The following is a 17,683-nucleotide window of genomic DNA, read 5'->3' on the forward strand; positions in this document are numbered from 1 at the left end:
CCAGTGGTACCACATAGGTGTAGGCAGGCTTTATGTTGATGTCTGTGTGCAAGTTGGCAGGTGGGGGGTGCTGTTCCTCCTGAAGCTGTGGCATTTTTTACATAAATCATGTGAACAGATAGGATGATTACTCTACTTGCTTTAGATTCTATGTTTTTGTAGATCACTTGGAGTGTAGTAGGATGTCTGGTTTTTTGTATAAACATTTTTTGCAAACTTGAAGTTGGAGCATGATGACCAATGTGTATGTATTTTCCACATTCTGTTGTGGAACTTTTCCATTGCCCTTTAAAAAGGCAGCTGAGTAAATACATATGTAGAAGTGTATGTGTGTGTGCATTTCATAATTATATAAATAAAAATAGATACGTGTTTGAGCACAGTTTTTATATGATACAGCATACAGAAAAATATGGAAACAGCCACTGCTTCATGCAAAGCTGGATGTTAATCATGTTTTTAATTTCTAGCTAGGAGAAACTCTGAAGAAGTTAGGATTTGTTTAGCAAATGTGACATGGCTGTACTAGATGTGTTTTAATGTAATCATTAAAAATTAGAAGTAGAGATTCAAACTAGTTTTTTTGTTTTTTTTTTTCTTTTTTAAAAAAAGGACTTAAGAATATAGGAAGGCAGAAGAAGTGTTTATGCTGATGAGTTCCAAATGGCTTCTGTATAGTGTAATTCCATGATGTTGATGCTTATGGTGGAATAAGCTTTTTATAAGCCTGACGTTTAAGGCCCATGTTTTACTAGTGTTTGTAAAGGCTCATTGCAGAATACCTATCATGGAGGGATAAATTACTGTGAAAGGATACACTTTATTATTAATGTTTGTTTGTTTTCTTTATCCTGAAGTAGTTTTAATGGTGGCAAATACCAGGCTTTTATTATCTTGAAGCAGCTGTGTTTTATTTAAATTGTAAATGCTTCTTAAAGCTGAAGAGAGTTAAAAAGGGCTTGGAACATTCATAGGATGTAAAATAAAGGTGTTGTATTGTGTAACAGCTGATCAGTTACTGTCTTGAAGACTGCAAACTAGAATTCTGTGAAAGATTTTGAATGTGAATGAAAGGAGATAATTTAAAAATTATTTCTTGTAATGGTTCAAATTGTGAATTACATTACACCTGTGAAATACAACTGTAAAACTTAGGTCACCTGGGCCTTCTTGAAGAAAACTGACTTCATGCCTGTGACACTTCCTCTAGAGATGATTCTGAAAATCCTTGATTTCAATGATGTAACTCATGCAAAAGTTTCTCAAAAAGGCAAACAGTTGTAGTTCTAGATGAGATATTGTATGATGAAACCTGTTCTGAAATATATGGGCTTTTGCTTTCTTCTTTGCCTTGGGTTTAGAAGGTTCTCATAAGATCTGAGTCTCTAGTAAGGATTTAATCTTACTGTATATCACTATAAGGATGAAAACCAACCTCTTCTGTAGATAGGATTTCTTTAATTGCAAGGGCTAACAATAACATCATCAGTTGTGCTGATATTTCTATTAATGCCAGTTTGCTTATGAGGAAGTTAAAATTCATTAGTTCTGTTATCTCAATAAAGTACTCTGATTCTTTTCCTTCTAGGCTATTTACTTTCTAGAAGAGAGGGTCAAGCAGGATCCCCTGAAAAGCCATTGTCTGATCTGGGTCGTCTCTCATACTTGGCTTACTGGAAAAGTGTCATATTAGAATACCTTAACTGCCACCATGAAAAACAAATCAGCATCAAAGGAATGAGTCGAGCTACTGGAATGTGTCCGCATGATATTGCCACAACCCTGCAGCAACATAGCATGATAGATAAAAGAGAAGATAGGTCAGTGAATCTTGTTAAATAAAATTACATCTATATATATAAAATACTGAGACAAAACATTCACACTCTACTTAGGAAATAGTTGATGTGAAAAATGCCTGTGTAAAATGTCTGTTGTTAAAATGAATGATATCCATCCTAATGAAGAAATTGGTACAGCCAGGTCTTGTTAATGGGGTCTTAGATAATTTTTTCTCCCTAAACAAATGGTGGGGTTTTGGATCCTCTTTCATATTAAATCGTTATTAGAAGGATCTGGCCAGCTTGAAACACTTTCAGTGAGGAATTTTGTTTTATTTATCATTGTCTGTAAGCACGGTTCCTGACTCTTGCTTTGCAAATGTCTTGTTTTGAATACCAGTGAGGGGAAAAATTCAGTTTGTGGATGGCAATTTGTCCTCCACACACTTTTTTTTTTTTAATTCCCCCCCCCCCCCCCCCTTCCCCCAGTCATTATTGAATTCACACAAGTCATGGAATCAGATTAGCTCTAGATGAAGTCCTCCTGTCCAAGGCACTGGGAATGCAAATTTCTGTGTTAGGTTATGATCAGTGCTGAAAATCAGTACACTGGGAAAGTGAGTTCCTGTTTTGTAAACACCTTGCTTCTTAATGATCTTAATTTGGTATTTTAGATTTTTAAGAGGGTTGGTTTTGTTGTTTGTGCTCATTTTTCATAAAATGCCTTAAATGACTTCCAATGGTATTTGTGTTTCTGAAGAGCTTCTTAATTCTTTCAGGATATTCCAATCAATGGAAACTTCATAATTAAGCAGAACTGCCTCACAAACAGTGGATTGCCAAAAAATCGAAAGACAATCAGGAGTAGCTCAGCCTCAGTAACTTCTATGTACACCAGTGCTAGTATTCAATTATAGTAAGTTTCAAACTAGTGAGAATGCAAGTTTTCAAAGAAGTGATTATATGCAGCTTATGCCCTGCAAATTACTATAGGCCCATTATACTGACATTCAGTTAATAAATAGTATCATAGTATCATTCAGGGTTGGAAGGGACCACAAGGATCATCTAGTTCCAACCCCCCTGCCATGGGCAGGGACACCCCACACTAGATCAATAACATTTTTTTAATCTCTAGGATTTAAAATAGTTTATGAACAAGGTCAGTTCATCTTTTATCACAGGTAGTAAAGCTTAGGCAGGGACATGAATTGACCTGGCTAAAAGTATCCAGGTCTGTGGCTGAGCCAGGAAGAGATCACATCTTTGAGATTCCTGTCAGACACTAACTTTGGGAATTGGGATGGCTACTTACCGTTTCCTACATTTGTTAAATTTATCTGACAAGAAGTGAAGTGGAATTTTGTCACAATTCCATGAAAAGGGTTCACCTGATCTGACTTTTTGGGTTTTTTTAAGCATTCTGTCTGTGAAAAGCAATGTTTCAGCACTCCTTGCTGAAACAAAAGGGCATTTTTTGTTGTTTAGAATTGCATGGCTCTTTGTAACAGGATTTTGGTGGGATGTGTGCTAGTATATATTAGCATGCTGTACTGTTGTGTTAGTCTTCACCTACTTTTCATAGTAATTAGAAAGTTTTCTAAGATACATTTTTATGTTTCATTAGAAAAAACCCTATGTTTCCAACTTACTTTCTCTTCCAGTTAGGTGCCATATTCATTGTAATATTGATGACTTTCTTACTCTTTAATTGATGATCCACAGGCTTTCACTTAATAAACTTTCTTTGCTAGCAGACAGTAGTGTGTGTTACCTGTGTGTGTCAGCTGGTATTTTTAGTTTGCTGTATCCATTTACCCATGTATTTTTGCAGGTTCTTGTGCAAAAGAATTTAAACTGTAGGAAGATTGTTGTAGGTGATCACTTTCTAAAATATATTACTGCTTATTGGATTGTAGATTTGTAATTATTAGAAGGGAAAAGCTGATTTCAAGTCATATGGAGAAACTGAAAGCGAATCCACGTATCAATGAAGTAGATCCTGAAAGTTTGAGATGGACTCCTTTGTTAGTTTCTAATGCTGCAGTTTCTGAAGAAGAGAGAGAAGCAGAAAAGGAGGTAATAGCAGAAACTTCTTAATCTGACTTGCACTTGCTTTGGAATTCATCACTGAATATTCAGCATTAGGCCAGTTCTAGCACTGACTAGTGCTTAATGATAGTAGATACTGATACTATTGTAATATACAATATTTGGAAGCTGTGCAGCAAGATACTGTAACTTTGAGGGGATGAAGACTTGAAAGCATAAATCACTTGTCATGGAGAGGTATTTATCACTCCTGAGGTAGTCAAAGAGCATGTAATCAGATCAAATTTGGTGCAGAGCTCAGGGGCTGCAGTGTCAATCGATTCTTTGTGTTACGAGCTTGCTCAAAGTGATCCATGTCAGTGGGCATGTAATGTAGTGCTAAAGGACTTAAATCAATTCACTGCATCATTAATAGTGCTAAATATCCCATGAAATGCAATCTTCTTTGGTTTGTTATCCTAACTGTTGTAAAGGAGTTACTAGATGATTCAGCTGGAATGTTGTTCCTAGGTTAGCCAGCAGTAATCAGGGTTGACTTATTGTAACTCTTTAGAATGTAAAAGGTACGGCTACTCAAATGCTGTTTCAGTGACCCATTATTTCAACCTCAACCCTTCAGGCTGAGCGTCTAATGGAACAAGCTAGCTGCTGGGAAAAGGAGGAGCAAGAGATATTCTCCACAAGAACTAACAGTAGGCAATCACCTGCAAAAGTACAATCTAAAAATAAATATTTGCGATCTCCAGAAAGTGTGGTAGTGGTGGGAGAGCGAGGGCAATCCACAGAGCAATCTAAGGAGAGCAGCGAGGAGGATGGCGGGGATGAGAAACACCAGAGTTCACCTCCCCGGCTGACAAAGCCACAATCACTGGCCATGAAAAGAAAGGTGTGTTACTTTAATGGTTTGGTTTAACATCCTTCATCTCTGATTTCAATCCATTTGTTTTCATGAAAATAATCTGGGGTTTTACAAACATTTACAAGACTGTTTTAATCCTTTCTGTGTTGTTTGGACACTGAACAACTCCTGTCTTATGTTTTTTTCCTTCCATCTGACTTTTCATCTTTCTGGTTTTTAACAGAAATGTTAAGTACTAGTGACACAAAAAATCAGAATTTCCTGTTAATATTTCAACTAGTGGTTGCCCTCTGCTGTTTGGCTTTGGTATTGGTTCAGTATTTCTATGAGTCTGTCTTTTTTCTTTTTAAGATGGAGCCCAGGCTGTAAAGTTTGTCTTTTCATCCTTTTTGATATAGTTACTTCTTAAAGGGGAGCACTGATTTTCTAAAACAAATGCTGTTACAAAATGTTTTTTATAACCCATATTCTTAACATTTAAAACTTCTGGAAATTAGAAGTTCTGCTTTCTGCAGTGTTTACATCATTTAATTGAAAAATTGGCTAGGTGAGCAGTTTAAAGTAGTAACCCAAGTGTCCTACTCTCATCCAGTCTCCTTAGCATACTGGAGTATCCTTTTTTTTTTGATATTATGTGAGCATTCTTAAAAATAACTGCAAATCTGTAAAAATTCATAGTTACAGAAATATAAACTGTTGAACAGGGTTTTTTTCTTTATCGCATCCAACTGTAGGATTCTTGTACTATATTGTTGAGACGCATTTTAAGCTTGAGGGGCACTTCCTTTCCTGTTACCTACTTTTCTACATACATACTTATTTCTAAAGTAGCAGAAACCAGAAATGTAGAGGAATAAACTTGGATACATGAAAAGGTTGTTGGGGAATTGTAAATCTACAGAGGAAAAATGTGTAAGTACAGTTTATTTAATATTGCAATGAATATTATTTTAAAGAATTGGGTAAATCATTGCAATATGAAGAAAATGGTATTCTTTGTTTTCACCTGCAGAAGGGTTTGTGTGCATGTATAGGTACATACCTACTTTAAATGTTTAGATGTTTTACTTTTAGATTCTATCTACATGTGAATTTGATGCAATGTAAGATTTTAGTTTGTTTAATTAATAGTTTATTATAAACTCACTTCACAAAAACGTATTTTTTTAATGCTCAGAGTCAGGTGACAAAGAGGAGTGTAGGAAGAATTATATTTGTGCAATTATTTTTCAGAGACCTTTCATATTGAAAAAGAAAAGGGGCCGTAAACGCCGAAGGATTAATAGCAGCGTTACAACAGAGACCATTTCTGAAACAACAGAGGTGTTGAATGAGCCATTTGATAACTCAGATGAGGAGCGTCCCATGCCACAGCTGGAACCAACCTGTGAGGTGGATGGGGAAGATGATGACTTGAAGCCTGTGATTAAAAAACCATTTGTGTATCAACCTGGGCAGCAGAAACAGGAGGAGGAGGAGGAAGAGCCAAACAAGGAGGAGAAGGATACTTGTTGTTACAGGAGTGATGACAATTGTACAAGTAAGCTGAAAATATTCTTATTATATATTCACAAAATTGTCAGGTGGCCTTCAAAGGAAGTGTTTATTTTTGCTATAAATCTGAAAATTTTCCATGAGATTTTAGTTCTTTTGTTCTTAAAATCTTAATAATACTTTCTGCTTAGAAGTTCTTCTGGAGCCATTATTCTCACATATTTTACTGGAATTCAGTGGTGGCTTCAGGTTTTCTGTGTTTTGTTTCTGTTTACTACCTTTTTTTTTATACGTGACCCATTAAGATTATAATCTGTTTTTTGTGGTCAGAAAACAAATGTTTTCCAGTCTGAAGCACTACAGTCCTTGTCATGTTGCCAAAGCCAACTTTTATATCCTTACAACGGGGCATTTCATACTCAACAGAGCAGAGGTATCACTGGAATGTTATCTAATACTGGGTTTGTGTCCTTGGTAAAGGATACAAGCAAAAAGTAAGATTTGATTTCCACAAATACCTTTCTGTTCGGCATTGTTGGTAATTCAATGAAATGTTTGTTGTTTCTGGGGCACAGTATGTCCTCAGCAGTACAGTCCCTATTTTATTTCCCCAGAAAAGAGAGGGATAGTTTAACTGTGTTCTTTCAAAGCTGCTTACCTGATTTGATTTCAAGGATATTTCCTGGCAGAAAAGCTAATGGATGGCTAATGAAACTACTAACAAGCTATTCTGAATGTCTACTCATCTCTTGACCTCCTGGCTCTCAAATTGCACTTACAAGTTTTAACTCCAGAATGAATGAATGGATTCTCAGGTCTATATGTTTTCTCTAAGAATCCAGTATGTACTGTTTTAGTATTTTAATAACTGCATGTGGTCTTTAATCTTGGTTATCCTCAGTTGAGGGATCATGCACTGATTTAAACAGCTTTTCTGTGACTAGAGCAACCACACGTACAAATGTTGGTACTGGTACAAACATGTGTACGTTAGAATATGGCTGCTTTGTTCTGCTTCTCAACAGAACTGAATTAAACTAATGGCAGCAAATTCAGGGTGTTCCAGTTGTGTCCCAGTGGCTAGATTTGCACTGTTTTAGCTAGACTCATACTGTGTATTTGTCTATGGACTGTGTCATCATATTAATTGACTGTAGCAGTGTTAAAAACTACAGTGAGAGGCAGAACTTGGCAAAGAAGTATCACTGAAGCCATTACACTCCCAAGTGCGCAGCATCTTGTATCCCAAAACTTCTCCTTTTTCTCATGTATATATAAGTGGTATCTGGGAAAAGAGTAGAGGAGTGAATGTGTTTGGGTAGATTTTATGGTCAGTGGAGTGTTCTGACACACTCCGTGTTTAACTTCAGTTACCTTTTGTGTATTGTGAGCATGATATGTTGCCTATGAGAATGTACTAGAAGTAACCACTTCTTTTGTGTTGGTACTAAAGCATGGCTATATGCTCACTATGCCTTGTCCTTCAGACTGGTCAAACAGGAAACTCCAGACACATATTATTACTGTCAAATAAGATGAATATGCATTAAGTTGATATTTATATAAATTGATGGCCTATCTCTATTCTAAAAACAAAAGTTGGTAAATAATTGGACGGTATTTTTGCCTTAGTTTGTATAATGAAATGGTGGTTCTGATACTAACTGTTAAAAGGCCACCAAACAAGTATGACTTAACTGTGTAAGTATGTTTGAGTTGTAGATACAGTGTCATTCTTTTGTGGTTTGAGATCTCTTGTTCCAGAATTTCATAAAACATTTTGAGTTTATTTTTGAGTTTGTTTGAAAATACTTACTAGTTTGTGCAAGCTGACTTCTCTTTTGTCTCTATTTGTTGCCTCCCAAAGATAATACAGAGGATGTAGCTGTGTTGGAAGAAAGCACTAAAGACAATCTTGAACCTTTAAAGAGTAAGCAGGGTTGGCCCAAAGGAGTTAAGCGTGGTTCATCTAAATGGAGGCAAAGCAAAGAAAGAAAACCTGGCTTTAAGCTCAATTTATACACTCCACCTGAGACTCCTATGGAGCCTGACTATCAGGTGCTCGTGGAGGAACAAAAGGAAGTAACTGAAGATAAGCCCTGCTCAGTTCCTACTGTTACGGAGGAAGGAATTAAAGAGCCTCTTGAAGTATTACCACCACCAGATGATGATGAGGTAAAAGGGGTAGAACCTGAATCTCTGCATCCACTCAGTGAATCCTTAGAAAAACAAGAAGATGATCTGATGAAACCTGGGGAAGAAGAAAGGAACGTAGAAGGTGGTGAAATAAATTCAAAAGATCAAGAAAATGACAAAGCAGAAGAGGTGGTTCTGCAAAAAGAGGAGCCTGCACATTTGGATGATCAGGAGGAGGAGGAGGAGGAGGATGAAGAACCTTCTCACAATGAGGATCATGATGCAGATGATGAAGATGATAGCCACATGGATTCAGCAGAAGTAGAGAAAGAGGAATTGCCTGGTGAAGATTTCAAAGAAATCTTGGAAACACAGCAATCTTTTTTAGACATAAATGTTCAAGCTGGTAATTCAAATCAGGAGGGTTTAATAGATTGCGGTGTGGACCTTGCAGCTGATGAATGTGAAAGTGATCAGAAAGAACTTGCTACAGATTCAGACCCAGTGCCTGAATCTGATGATGATCATACAGATAACAACCAGGACCGAAAAGCTGGTGAGGAATTACAATCTGATTTCAAGGGAGAGAATGCTGAGACCATGGAGATTGATTCAGAGACTGTTCAAGCAGTTCAGTCTCTAACCCAAGAGGCAAGTGAACATGAAGATACATTTCAGGACTGTGCAGAGACTCAAGAGGCCTGTAGAAGTTTGCAAAACTATGCCCAGAATGACCAAAGTCCCCAAATGACCACACTGGATGATTGTCAGCAGTCTGACCACAGTAGTCCAGTTTCATCTGTGCACTCTCATCCCAGCCAGTCAGTTCGTTCTGTTAGTAGTCCAAATGTTGCTCCTTTAGAGAGCAGCTATGCCCAGATCAGCCCAGATCAAAGTGCCATTTCTGTGCCATCTCTACAGAACATGGAGACTAGCCCAATGATGGATGTTCCCTCGGTTTCTGATCATTCGCAACAAGTTGTGGATAGCGGGTTCAGTGACTTGGGAAGCATTGAGAGCACAACAGAAAATTATGAAAACCCAAGTAGTTATGATTCTACAATGGGTAGTAGTATCTGTGGGAACAACTCTTCTCAAAACAGTTGCTCTTACAGTAGCCTTACATCTAGTAACCTAACACAGAGCAGCTGTGCTGTGACACAGCAGATATCTAACATTAATGGAAGCTGCAGTATGATGCAACAAACAAACATCAATTCTCCTCCCACTTGTAATGTAAAATCTCCCCAAGGTTGTGTTGTTGAAAGACCTCCAAGCAGCAACCAACAGTTATCCCAGTGCAGCATGGCCACTAATTTTACACCACCTATGCAGTTAACTGAAATCCCCGAGACTGGCAATGCCAACATTGGATTATATGAAAGAATGGGGCAGAGTGAATTTGGAGCAGGGCATTACTCACAGCCATCTGCCACCTTCAGCCTTGCCAAGCTGCAACAGTTAACTAACACGCTTATGGATCATTCTTTGCCTTACAGCCATTCAGCTGCTGTAACTTCCTATGCAAACAGTGCCTCTTTGTCCACCCCCTTAAGTAATACAGGGCTTGTTCAGCTTTCTCAGTCTCCGCATGCTGTTCCTGGAGGACCCCAAGCACAGGCTACCATGACCCCTCCCCCCAACCTTACTCCTCCTCCCATGAATTTGCCACCTCCCCTTTTGCAGCGTAACATGACTTCATCAAACATTGGAATATCCCACACCCAAAGACTGCAGACTCAGATGGCCAGCAAAGGTCACGTTTCTGTAAGAACCAAATCCACATCTCTGCCACCTGCTGCTGCAGCCCATCAACCACAAATTTATGGGCGGGCTTCACAGACTGTGGCCATGCAAGGGCCCACACGGACTTTGACGATGCAGCGTGGTATGAACATGAGTGTAAATTTGATGCCAGCCCCAGCTTATAATGTCAATTCGGTGAACATGAATATGAATACCCTTAATGCTATGAATGGTTATAGTATGTCCCAGCCAATGATGAATAGTGGATATCACAGTAATCATGGGTATATGAATCAAACACCCCAGTATCCTATGCAGATGCAGATGGGGATGATGGGAACTCAGCCATATGCACAGCAACCAATGCAGACAGCACCCCACAGTAACATGATGTACACTCCTCCAGGGCATCATGGCTACATGAATACAGGCATGTCTAAACAGTCTCTTAATGGATCCTACATGAGAAGGTAGGCCCTTTGGAGAGACAGTCTACCATACCAGTGGTATATTGGATTGATCTGCACAAATATCTTTTGGAGAGTACGATTTCAAAACCAGCAATTGGTGTGAATGCAAAAACATTTGTTGGCACCATTTAAAAGCTGTATGCAGCAGAAAGCCTTATATCAAGTTTTTTTGGGGTTTGTTCTGTTTTCATTTCATTTTGGTTTTACTTTTTTTTTTTAACTTTGTGGGATTTAACTTCTCTTTTCTTTGGGGGAAATCAGGTGGTTTTCCTTTTTTTTTTTTTTTTTTTTTATTTGTTTCATTGAGCTTGAATTTCTCTGGAAAGGAAGAACTCTTTCTATGAACTGCAATTACACAGCATCTGATGGTTCACAGCCATTTTATGTGCCTGCTCCCGTTGAGAAAGTGGATAAACAGACTCCAAAACTATCAGACAGTACTGGATCGTGAGCTTTTTCTCTCTCCTTTCCCCACATGTAAATGCCTTTTAGCAGTTCTTTTATCGTATGATTTTGTTTCTGAAGGTGACACTTCTGCATGCCGCTAATGTCTTTGTTAGTGACAGTGCATTTTGTAGTACTGTACAAGTGTTGTGCTTAACAGTAAGCCATTTCTTAATTTTTTTGCCTTGATTAGGTTACCCTAGTTTGAGGGGTAAAAAAAAAAAAGAAACACAAACAAACAAAAAAAAACCCAGAACTATATTTTTGTTAATTATAAAACTTGTAAAAAATAATTAAAAAAACAAAAAAAAGCTGCAAAAGCTATTCACATTTTGGTTAGTTCAAAGGGGTTTATTGCTGTATGTTTAGTGTAAAGTTGAGACTATTTTCCATTTTTGTGACCGGTTTCTTTGGGGCTGAAATAGGAAAAATGGCAGCTTTCTGTTTTATAAATACTGTTATGACTTTCTTTTTTTTTTTCCTTCCCCGTTGATTGAAACATCTCAGTGTTTATTTGTCAGGTTTTGAAACATTTTCATAGATGTCCAAATACTTGGCAGGATTTAAAAAAAAAAAAGTAGTGAATTTGGTGTAAAGTTGCTATTTTATGGAAATGCCTCTAACTTTACATTTTCATTCCATCTGTAGATTTTTCTATCTTTATAAAATATTGGAGTTATTTTTTAAGGGGGAAAAAATAGAGCAGTAGCGTGTGAATAGCTCAAACTAAGCTTACAGATCGCATGTAAAAAGGCAAAAGTTATTTGTGTCTGTTTATATTGCTTCCTTTTTTGTAGCCTTTGTACCTGTACAGAGTGACTGTAAGGGCCAAACAGAAGAGGCTTGATACATGTAAAAATAGGATTCAGTGACACTCTTGTATTTATCTGTTATCTTTTTAGTCAGTCACTTAAAATTCCACAAAAAAGAAAAAAAAACCCAACCAAGAAAGAAAAATAAAAACTGCAAAAAAACAACACCCCACCCCCAAGCTGTACATTTTAACATAAAATAAATTATGATGAGCCATTTTTAGCCTCTTGTGTCTTGTCATAGTTTGATGTTGCATGGGAATCGCCTCCTGAAACAGTGTTTGTTAGTGCTCTCACATGCATGATCTAAAGCCCATTAAAGTAGATGGGGTTTGGATTCAGCTGTTAAGAGTCTAAGCGTAGGTTACTCATCGTAATTGCATACACCTTGTGAAAATAAAGAGTATCTAAGATTATTTTTTTAATAATCTTAATAAAACATTGAATAAATATGTATTTAATACATTACAAGGTTGTCAATATTTCGTATATGAAACCTTTTGTATAGAAAGTGATAATATATATGTACAAGGGTATATGATGGTAACAGACATGGTATTTGAATTGTAGCTTAATGGTAGAATTGTAATTTCTCTGTCATTGTTGCTGGGTTAAAGACAATGCAGATCATGTGTTGAACCTCTGAGTCCTGTGTATATGCCATGTGTATGTGAACACACAAACACATGCACACAGAAACACTTCTAGCAGTGGAAGGTCTGTAAAAATCAGGAGGACTTTCTATACGTGGAGCTCTAGAGTAGACCAAGTTTAAACTGGGAAAATGTGAGTTTGCACCAGAAAAAAAAACCTTGTTAAATTTTCAGAATTATTCTGCTGTGCATGTTGCCACCGAATCCCCACTAACACTGCAGGAAGGCTGCTAGCTAAGGTGAAAGGATTGAGAAATCAGTTCTGTGCTATTCTTTATCTCCATGTAAGAATACCAGCTCCTAGTTTCTGAGCAGCTTGGAATCTTGTTCTTTGGAAATTGTTGATACATTCTTCTGCCATTATGTCAGTGCTGCCATGTGCTAATTTCCTAATCTCTTATGCAGGACAAAATGAGGGGCAACTACTAGTATTTTGCTTTCTACCAGTAGGGGGGAGGCTGATGTCTGAGAGCTCTGTCTGTCTCCACCAAAAGAGCAGCTGGGCAGCAGGAAATTAAATTATTTTTCTTCTGTATTTTCACATCTCAGAATGCAAAAGAAATGTCCATCCACAGGCCCTGGAAAACCTTGTTTTAATGCAGTTCTGCATTTAAATGAGATGCAAATCCTTTTCTGTTTTCAGCAGTTACCAAGCTGTCTTGCAGGATGCAAGAAAGAAAATAACCTGTAACTTGACTGTGAGGGGAATGGTGATAGGTATTTGTTGTATTTTAGTATGTTTTTGGTACAGAATTCCTGTCTGTAAGGCTAATGCTAAGAAAAATGCTGCTGCCATAGAGGTGATAAAATTCAACTTTCTCCATCAAAGTCAACTAAACAGCTGGGCCATGTATTTGAAAGGCAGGATTATCAGACACAAGAATAGGAGAGTTGCTGCCTGCCTAGGTTATGAATGAAATATCAGTAGACAGGTGCTCTGAAAAGGTGCATTTGAAGGTGTATGGAGGTGGGTGGAAAGAGCTGAGGGACCCTGTCAAAGAATTTCTTGATGCTTTAAGCCCCCATTGTGACTCTTCCTTTATTTTCAGAGTGTCAAATGACTTCCTTTTGAGTTTTCTTTCTTTCTTTCTTTTTTTTTCTAATCCAGTTGTGTGCATACTTAATTGGCTGTATCACAGAGTTTGTGTATGTCTATCATGAATGTTGTTCACATTGTGATGTCTAATTTGTTTTTTTAACAGTAATATAGTTGTGTTTATTGTGTTCTGCTGTGTCTGGGAATTTGAGGTTAAGATATTTATTATACGGATAAGTACAAAGATAAATTACAAGCATTGCATGATGGTTGCCAGCAGCCATGGAGATACGAGGAAACAACACAAAAAGGCAAACTCCTGTGAAATCCTTCAAGCAATAAGCAATTAATCTGTGCAATTGATACCTCTGTTTTTCCTGCAAAATCTCCTTGTGAATGCCTAACTCTACTCTTTCAAAGGCCATGTGTTGGGTTTAAGGTCAGGATTTGTGTGTGTGTGTACTTTACTTGAAGAGGGTTTTAAATTGTGCTTGCTTTTGTGCTGTAGAAGATTATTTTATTTTTTTTTTACAGAGAGTAATATTTATTTGTTCATATATCAAAGAATTCCGGTAAGGCTGGAACATTCTAAGAAGATGAGGTTTAAATTTGGCTTCCAGTCTTTCTCATCTTGACAGCATTTGAAATTACTTTGTTTTTCCTTCCAAATAACAAATGATCCTGGTGACTGTGTAATTAACTACACCTTCCCCTCCCCTCCTTTTATGGAGTTTCTTTTCCAGTAGCACAGTCCTGCCAGGAGCAATATTAGATCGCGGTGCTGTTCTCATCATCAGATGGCAGGCTGTTTTTGGTGTTCCTCCTCTGCAGTGCCAACTCTATGTCCAGTTCTCTCAGCTGCTTCAAGAAGCCCCGGTTTGGCAAGATGCATCGGTGTGTTGATACTTGCTTAATGGCATCCACTACTGTCATGTTCTTGTAAATCATCAGGTAAGCCAAGACCAATGTGGCTGACCGGCTGCGACCCATAACACAGTGAACCAGAACCTTGTCTGCAGAAACAAAGAAAAATGATGTAGAGATGACCGTGGGTAATTAACTGTGAAGGTTTCTTTAGTGCCCCTCCTCTCTTTGGTCGTTTGGCTACCCTTACCAGCATTTTTGTAGGGCCCATTGTTTTACAGGTGGGGAAACTGAGGCTTTAAATCTTGCTGCAATAACATTAACAAAGATTGCAGAGAAGGTCTAGGGGCTGCAGCTGTGTATGAAGCAAATACTTCACAAACATTGTGTGTGTAATTCTGTGTTAGGGTATAATGACCGAAGCACAAGAGTGTGGGAGGATTTGATGTGCTATCAAGCCATCCTTCCACAAGGATAAATGGGATATATTGAAGTGCCTTTCTCATTTCTTCTGGCTGGGTACAAAAGCTAACAGAATTTGAGGGTTTTTTTCATTTGGTTGGTTATTTTTTTCCCTGACAATCATGTCCTTCAGGATATAGAGCGCATCACTTAGTGCCTAAATACGTAATTTGTAAAATTTAAGTAACAAGGCTGTTTTAGGGCTCATTTTTAAGGGCAGCAAATAGTAATAGTCACAGAAATGAATAGGGTTATAAACAAGGAGATAGGAAGAAACCATCTCTTAAACTGTAGAAAAGCTGCTTTAGAAACCTTTGGCTAGTCACCCTTACCCTGTCACGTTGAATGGAAGTAACATTTTGCTACCACCACTGCCTTTGAGAATTTTATATGGTCATCTCCTCATGTACTGTGAAAGCAGAGTCTCTGCTAATAGTTCTTGTTTCTGAATAAATGTGCCTCAAGATTTTGCTTTGTGACGTTGCTTGGTTGAACATTGAGCTTCCAGAGGCAGAAGAGTCCTTGGCTTCAAATACCAGCAAAGATGTAAGCCAAAGTGGAACATTCCCTGTTTGCTGTGTCTGGGTTAGATGGAGGAAGTTAATAGTAAGTGGGTTCAGGTCTGATTGACAGGTTTTAAAACACTTCAAAAGATTTCCAGAAATGATTTGGAGACCTTGAGGGGGTCTCATAAAGGCTTGAACTGCTGAAGGAAGTAGATTTGGAGTACTCTTCCTTAACACCCTGCTAAGCTGAATTGCCACAGGAAAAAAAAAAAATCCTATCAGGGCCAATAATAGTTTATCTCTGTCAGCTATGCCTCCTGAAGAAGTGTTGGGTGCAAAGCCATGACTCCTGCCGATTAACTCCTCTGCTTCCAGGCAGAAGAGGATGTCTTGGCACAAATAGCATTGCTATGTAATGGCTGCATCAAGAACTGCCAACACTAGAGGATTAATGGTTACAGTCTGCATCCCAATCCCAGCAGACAGTCTTAGAGGCATCTTGGCAAAATTCCAGTCTCTCTGATAACTAAAAGTGCCTCTTCCTCTCCTGGAAAGAAATAATCCCTTCTATTATTACTGCAAATATTTGAAACGGATGAAAACTCTTATTTGTTCAGCCCTTCGTGCTTCTCTTTAGAGCTCCCATCTTGTAAATGGGTTGCTGTTGAGGTGATAAAATACATGATAGGACAAGGAAGGCTCTATATTGTGTGGGTGGCAAATGCGAGGGACCTAGGGGAAAATGTGTAGTTTTGTATTGTCTTAAAGGCAAAAAAATAAAAATTGCTGTATAATTTTCTAAAATGCCCCGATTGCAGGAAAATGAAGGCAGTTCTTGCCTCTGTGAATATTCAAGATTAGACTGCCTGCTAGAGCAGAACACTGGTACAATTCTGTGGAGCCATATTCCATCTGCACTATTTTGTAGTCTTTTCAGTTCTGGCATAAGGACCAATCTGAACCCTCCCTCCCCAAGAGGGAGTCCTCTCTTGCAGTCTTGATTCCAAAAACTTATGTCCTTAAAGATGTGGCCAAGTCTAAAGTATTAGTGCACAGAGCCAGACATCTGCTGAGTGGTGACAGGTCCCTGAACTATTTTGGTTATTTGAATTGGGTTTGTCTCTCTTGAAAATCTGTGTAGATGCAGTATTCCTGTTCCAGAGTCAGATGGAGTGATGAGTGTTGAGGTGTTTTGGTGAAATGCCATGGGTCTTTGTCTTGTATGTTTCCTCTCACATTCCTTTTTCAATCTCCATCTTTATATGATGTCTTCACATGGAAAGAGAATAGAATAGACCAGGTTGGAAGAGACCTTCAAGATCATGTCCAACCTATCAACCAATCCAACCCACCTAATCAACTAAACCATGGCAATCAACTAAACCATGCTATTCCCCTCTACATTTTGAGGAACTAAATAACAAAATACTAAATCTGTAGAATTGCAGAAAGCTTAACAGTTTGAGTTACCTTCTAAAAGTAGCACTTAAAACTGAGGTACCTTAGCTGTTAAGTCAATCTGCCCATGCTGAAGCTGCAAAAAATTACTCTGACCAGAGAGTTTTTTCATGATCACAAAGATTTTGAAAGTTAAGCCCACTGCATTAGGCTTGTGTTTTGACTACATCCAAATTGCCAAGCTTTCTGTCCTCTTGCAGACAGAGGCTTCTGCATTTGCATGAGAAATTGTTGCGATAACATTTGCTATTGAAAACATCCTAGCAAAAAAACCCCAAACCAGTGTATGAAGACACATATTCAATTAATTTGATCAACTGACTTAAAGTCTGATCCCAGCCAGTGTAAATTCATTGATACATACATTCTAGTCCCAAAAGACAACTTTTTCTTCCTTTTCCCTTTTTCTCTCTCTTTTCCTTCACTCTATTCTAATGCAAAGTAGCAATTGAGTGTAATTTAACTACTGATCAGAAGTATTTAGTACCATATACTGAAATCCCATGTTATTACCACTGAAGATAGGTACTTGGTTACTTGCTATAAAATCCCGTTTAGGAATCTGGGAGCTCCTTATCAGTCAGGAAGATGTGTGTAAATATTCCTTCATTAGGCACTTGAAACACTGGGGTCTTTCTGCATCAGATGTGAACTCACAAATAAGGCAGTTGTTTTGCTGGGGAGCACTAGTTACTGCTTTCAGTCTTTTCTCCTCTTAAAAGTAAGACAGACGAGTCTATTTTTACTTTTTAATCTAGCTTCTGGTATCATTCTGTTGTTCTGTAAATGTCTATTGGAAAGCTAATCCCTGAGCCAAAGTAAGAGACTGTTGCTGTGGACTGTAATTGCTGAAAGGGTAAAATTGTGAAGACCTGTTGGGGGCAAGCCAGGTAGTAGCTGACTACAGCTG

The 17,683-nt window shown here is 38.0% G+C and overlaps 2 protein-coding genes across 8 annotated transcripts in view; one reads left to right on the forward strand and one right to left on the reverse strand.

Moving 5' to 3' along the window:
- The window catches only part of KAT6B (lysine acetyltransferase 6B), a 99,816-nt gene extending 87,556 nt beyond the window's left edge, over positions 1 to 12,260 (forward strand). For all 6 annotated transcript variants that reach the window (XM_068139854.1, XM_068139852.1, XM_068139856.1 and 3 more), the window contains 5 exons: positions 1,589 to 1,820; positions 3,701 to 3,860; positions 4,453 to 4,719; positions 5,926 to 6,232; positions 8,054 to 12,260. In XM_068139854.1, the coding sequence (XP_067995955.1) occupies positions 1,589 to 1,820; positions 3,701 to 3,860; positions 4,453 to 4,719; positions 5,926 to 6,232; positions 8,054 to 10,542 (3,455 nt within the window). In that variant the 3' untranslated portion in view covers positions 10,543 to 12,260. The remainder of the gene's footprint in view (positions 1 to 1,588; positions 1,821 to 3,700; positions 3,861 to 4,452; positions 4,720 to 5,925; positions 6,233 to 8,053) is intronic.
- A 1,025-nt stretch (positions 12,261 to 13,285) lies between these two features.
- Positions 13,286 to 17,683, reverse strand: part of DUSP29 (dual specificity phosphatase 29) — a 65,017-nt gene continuing 60,619 nt past the window's right edge. For both annotated transcript variants that reach the window (XM_068139864.1, XM_068139865.1), the window contains one exon: positions 13,286 to 14,496. In XM_068139864.1, coding sequence (XP_067995965.1) covers positions 14,252 to 14,496 — 245 coding nt within the window. In that variant the 3' untranslated portion in view covers positions 13,286 to 14,251. The remainder of the gene's footprint in view (positions 14,497 to 17,683) is intronic.

This window comes from Melanerpes formicivorus, unplaced genomic scaffold (assembly GCF_026170545.1).
Source record: "Melanerpes formicivorus ecotype bairdi unplaced genomic scaffold, bMelFor1.0.p_v2 SCAF_6, whole genome shotgun sequence".
Taxonomy (NCBI): domain Eukaryota; kingdom Metazoa; phylum Chordata; class Aves; order Piciformes; family Picidae; genus Melanerpes; species Melanerpes formicivorus.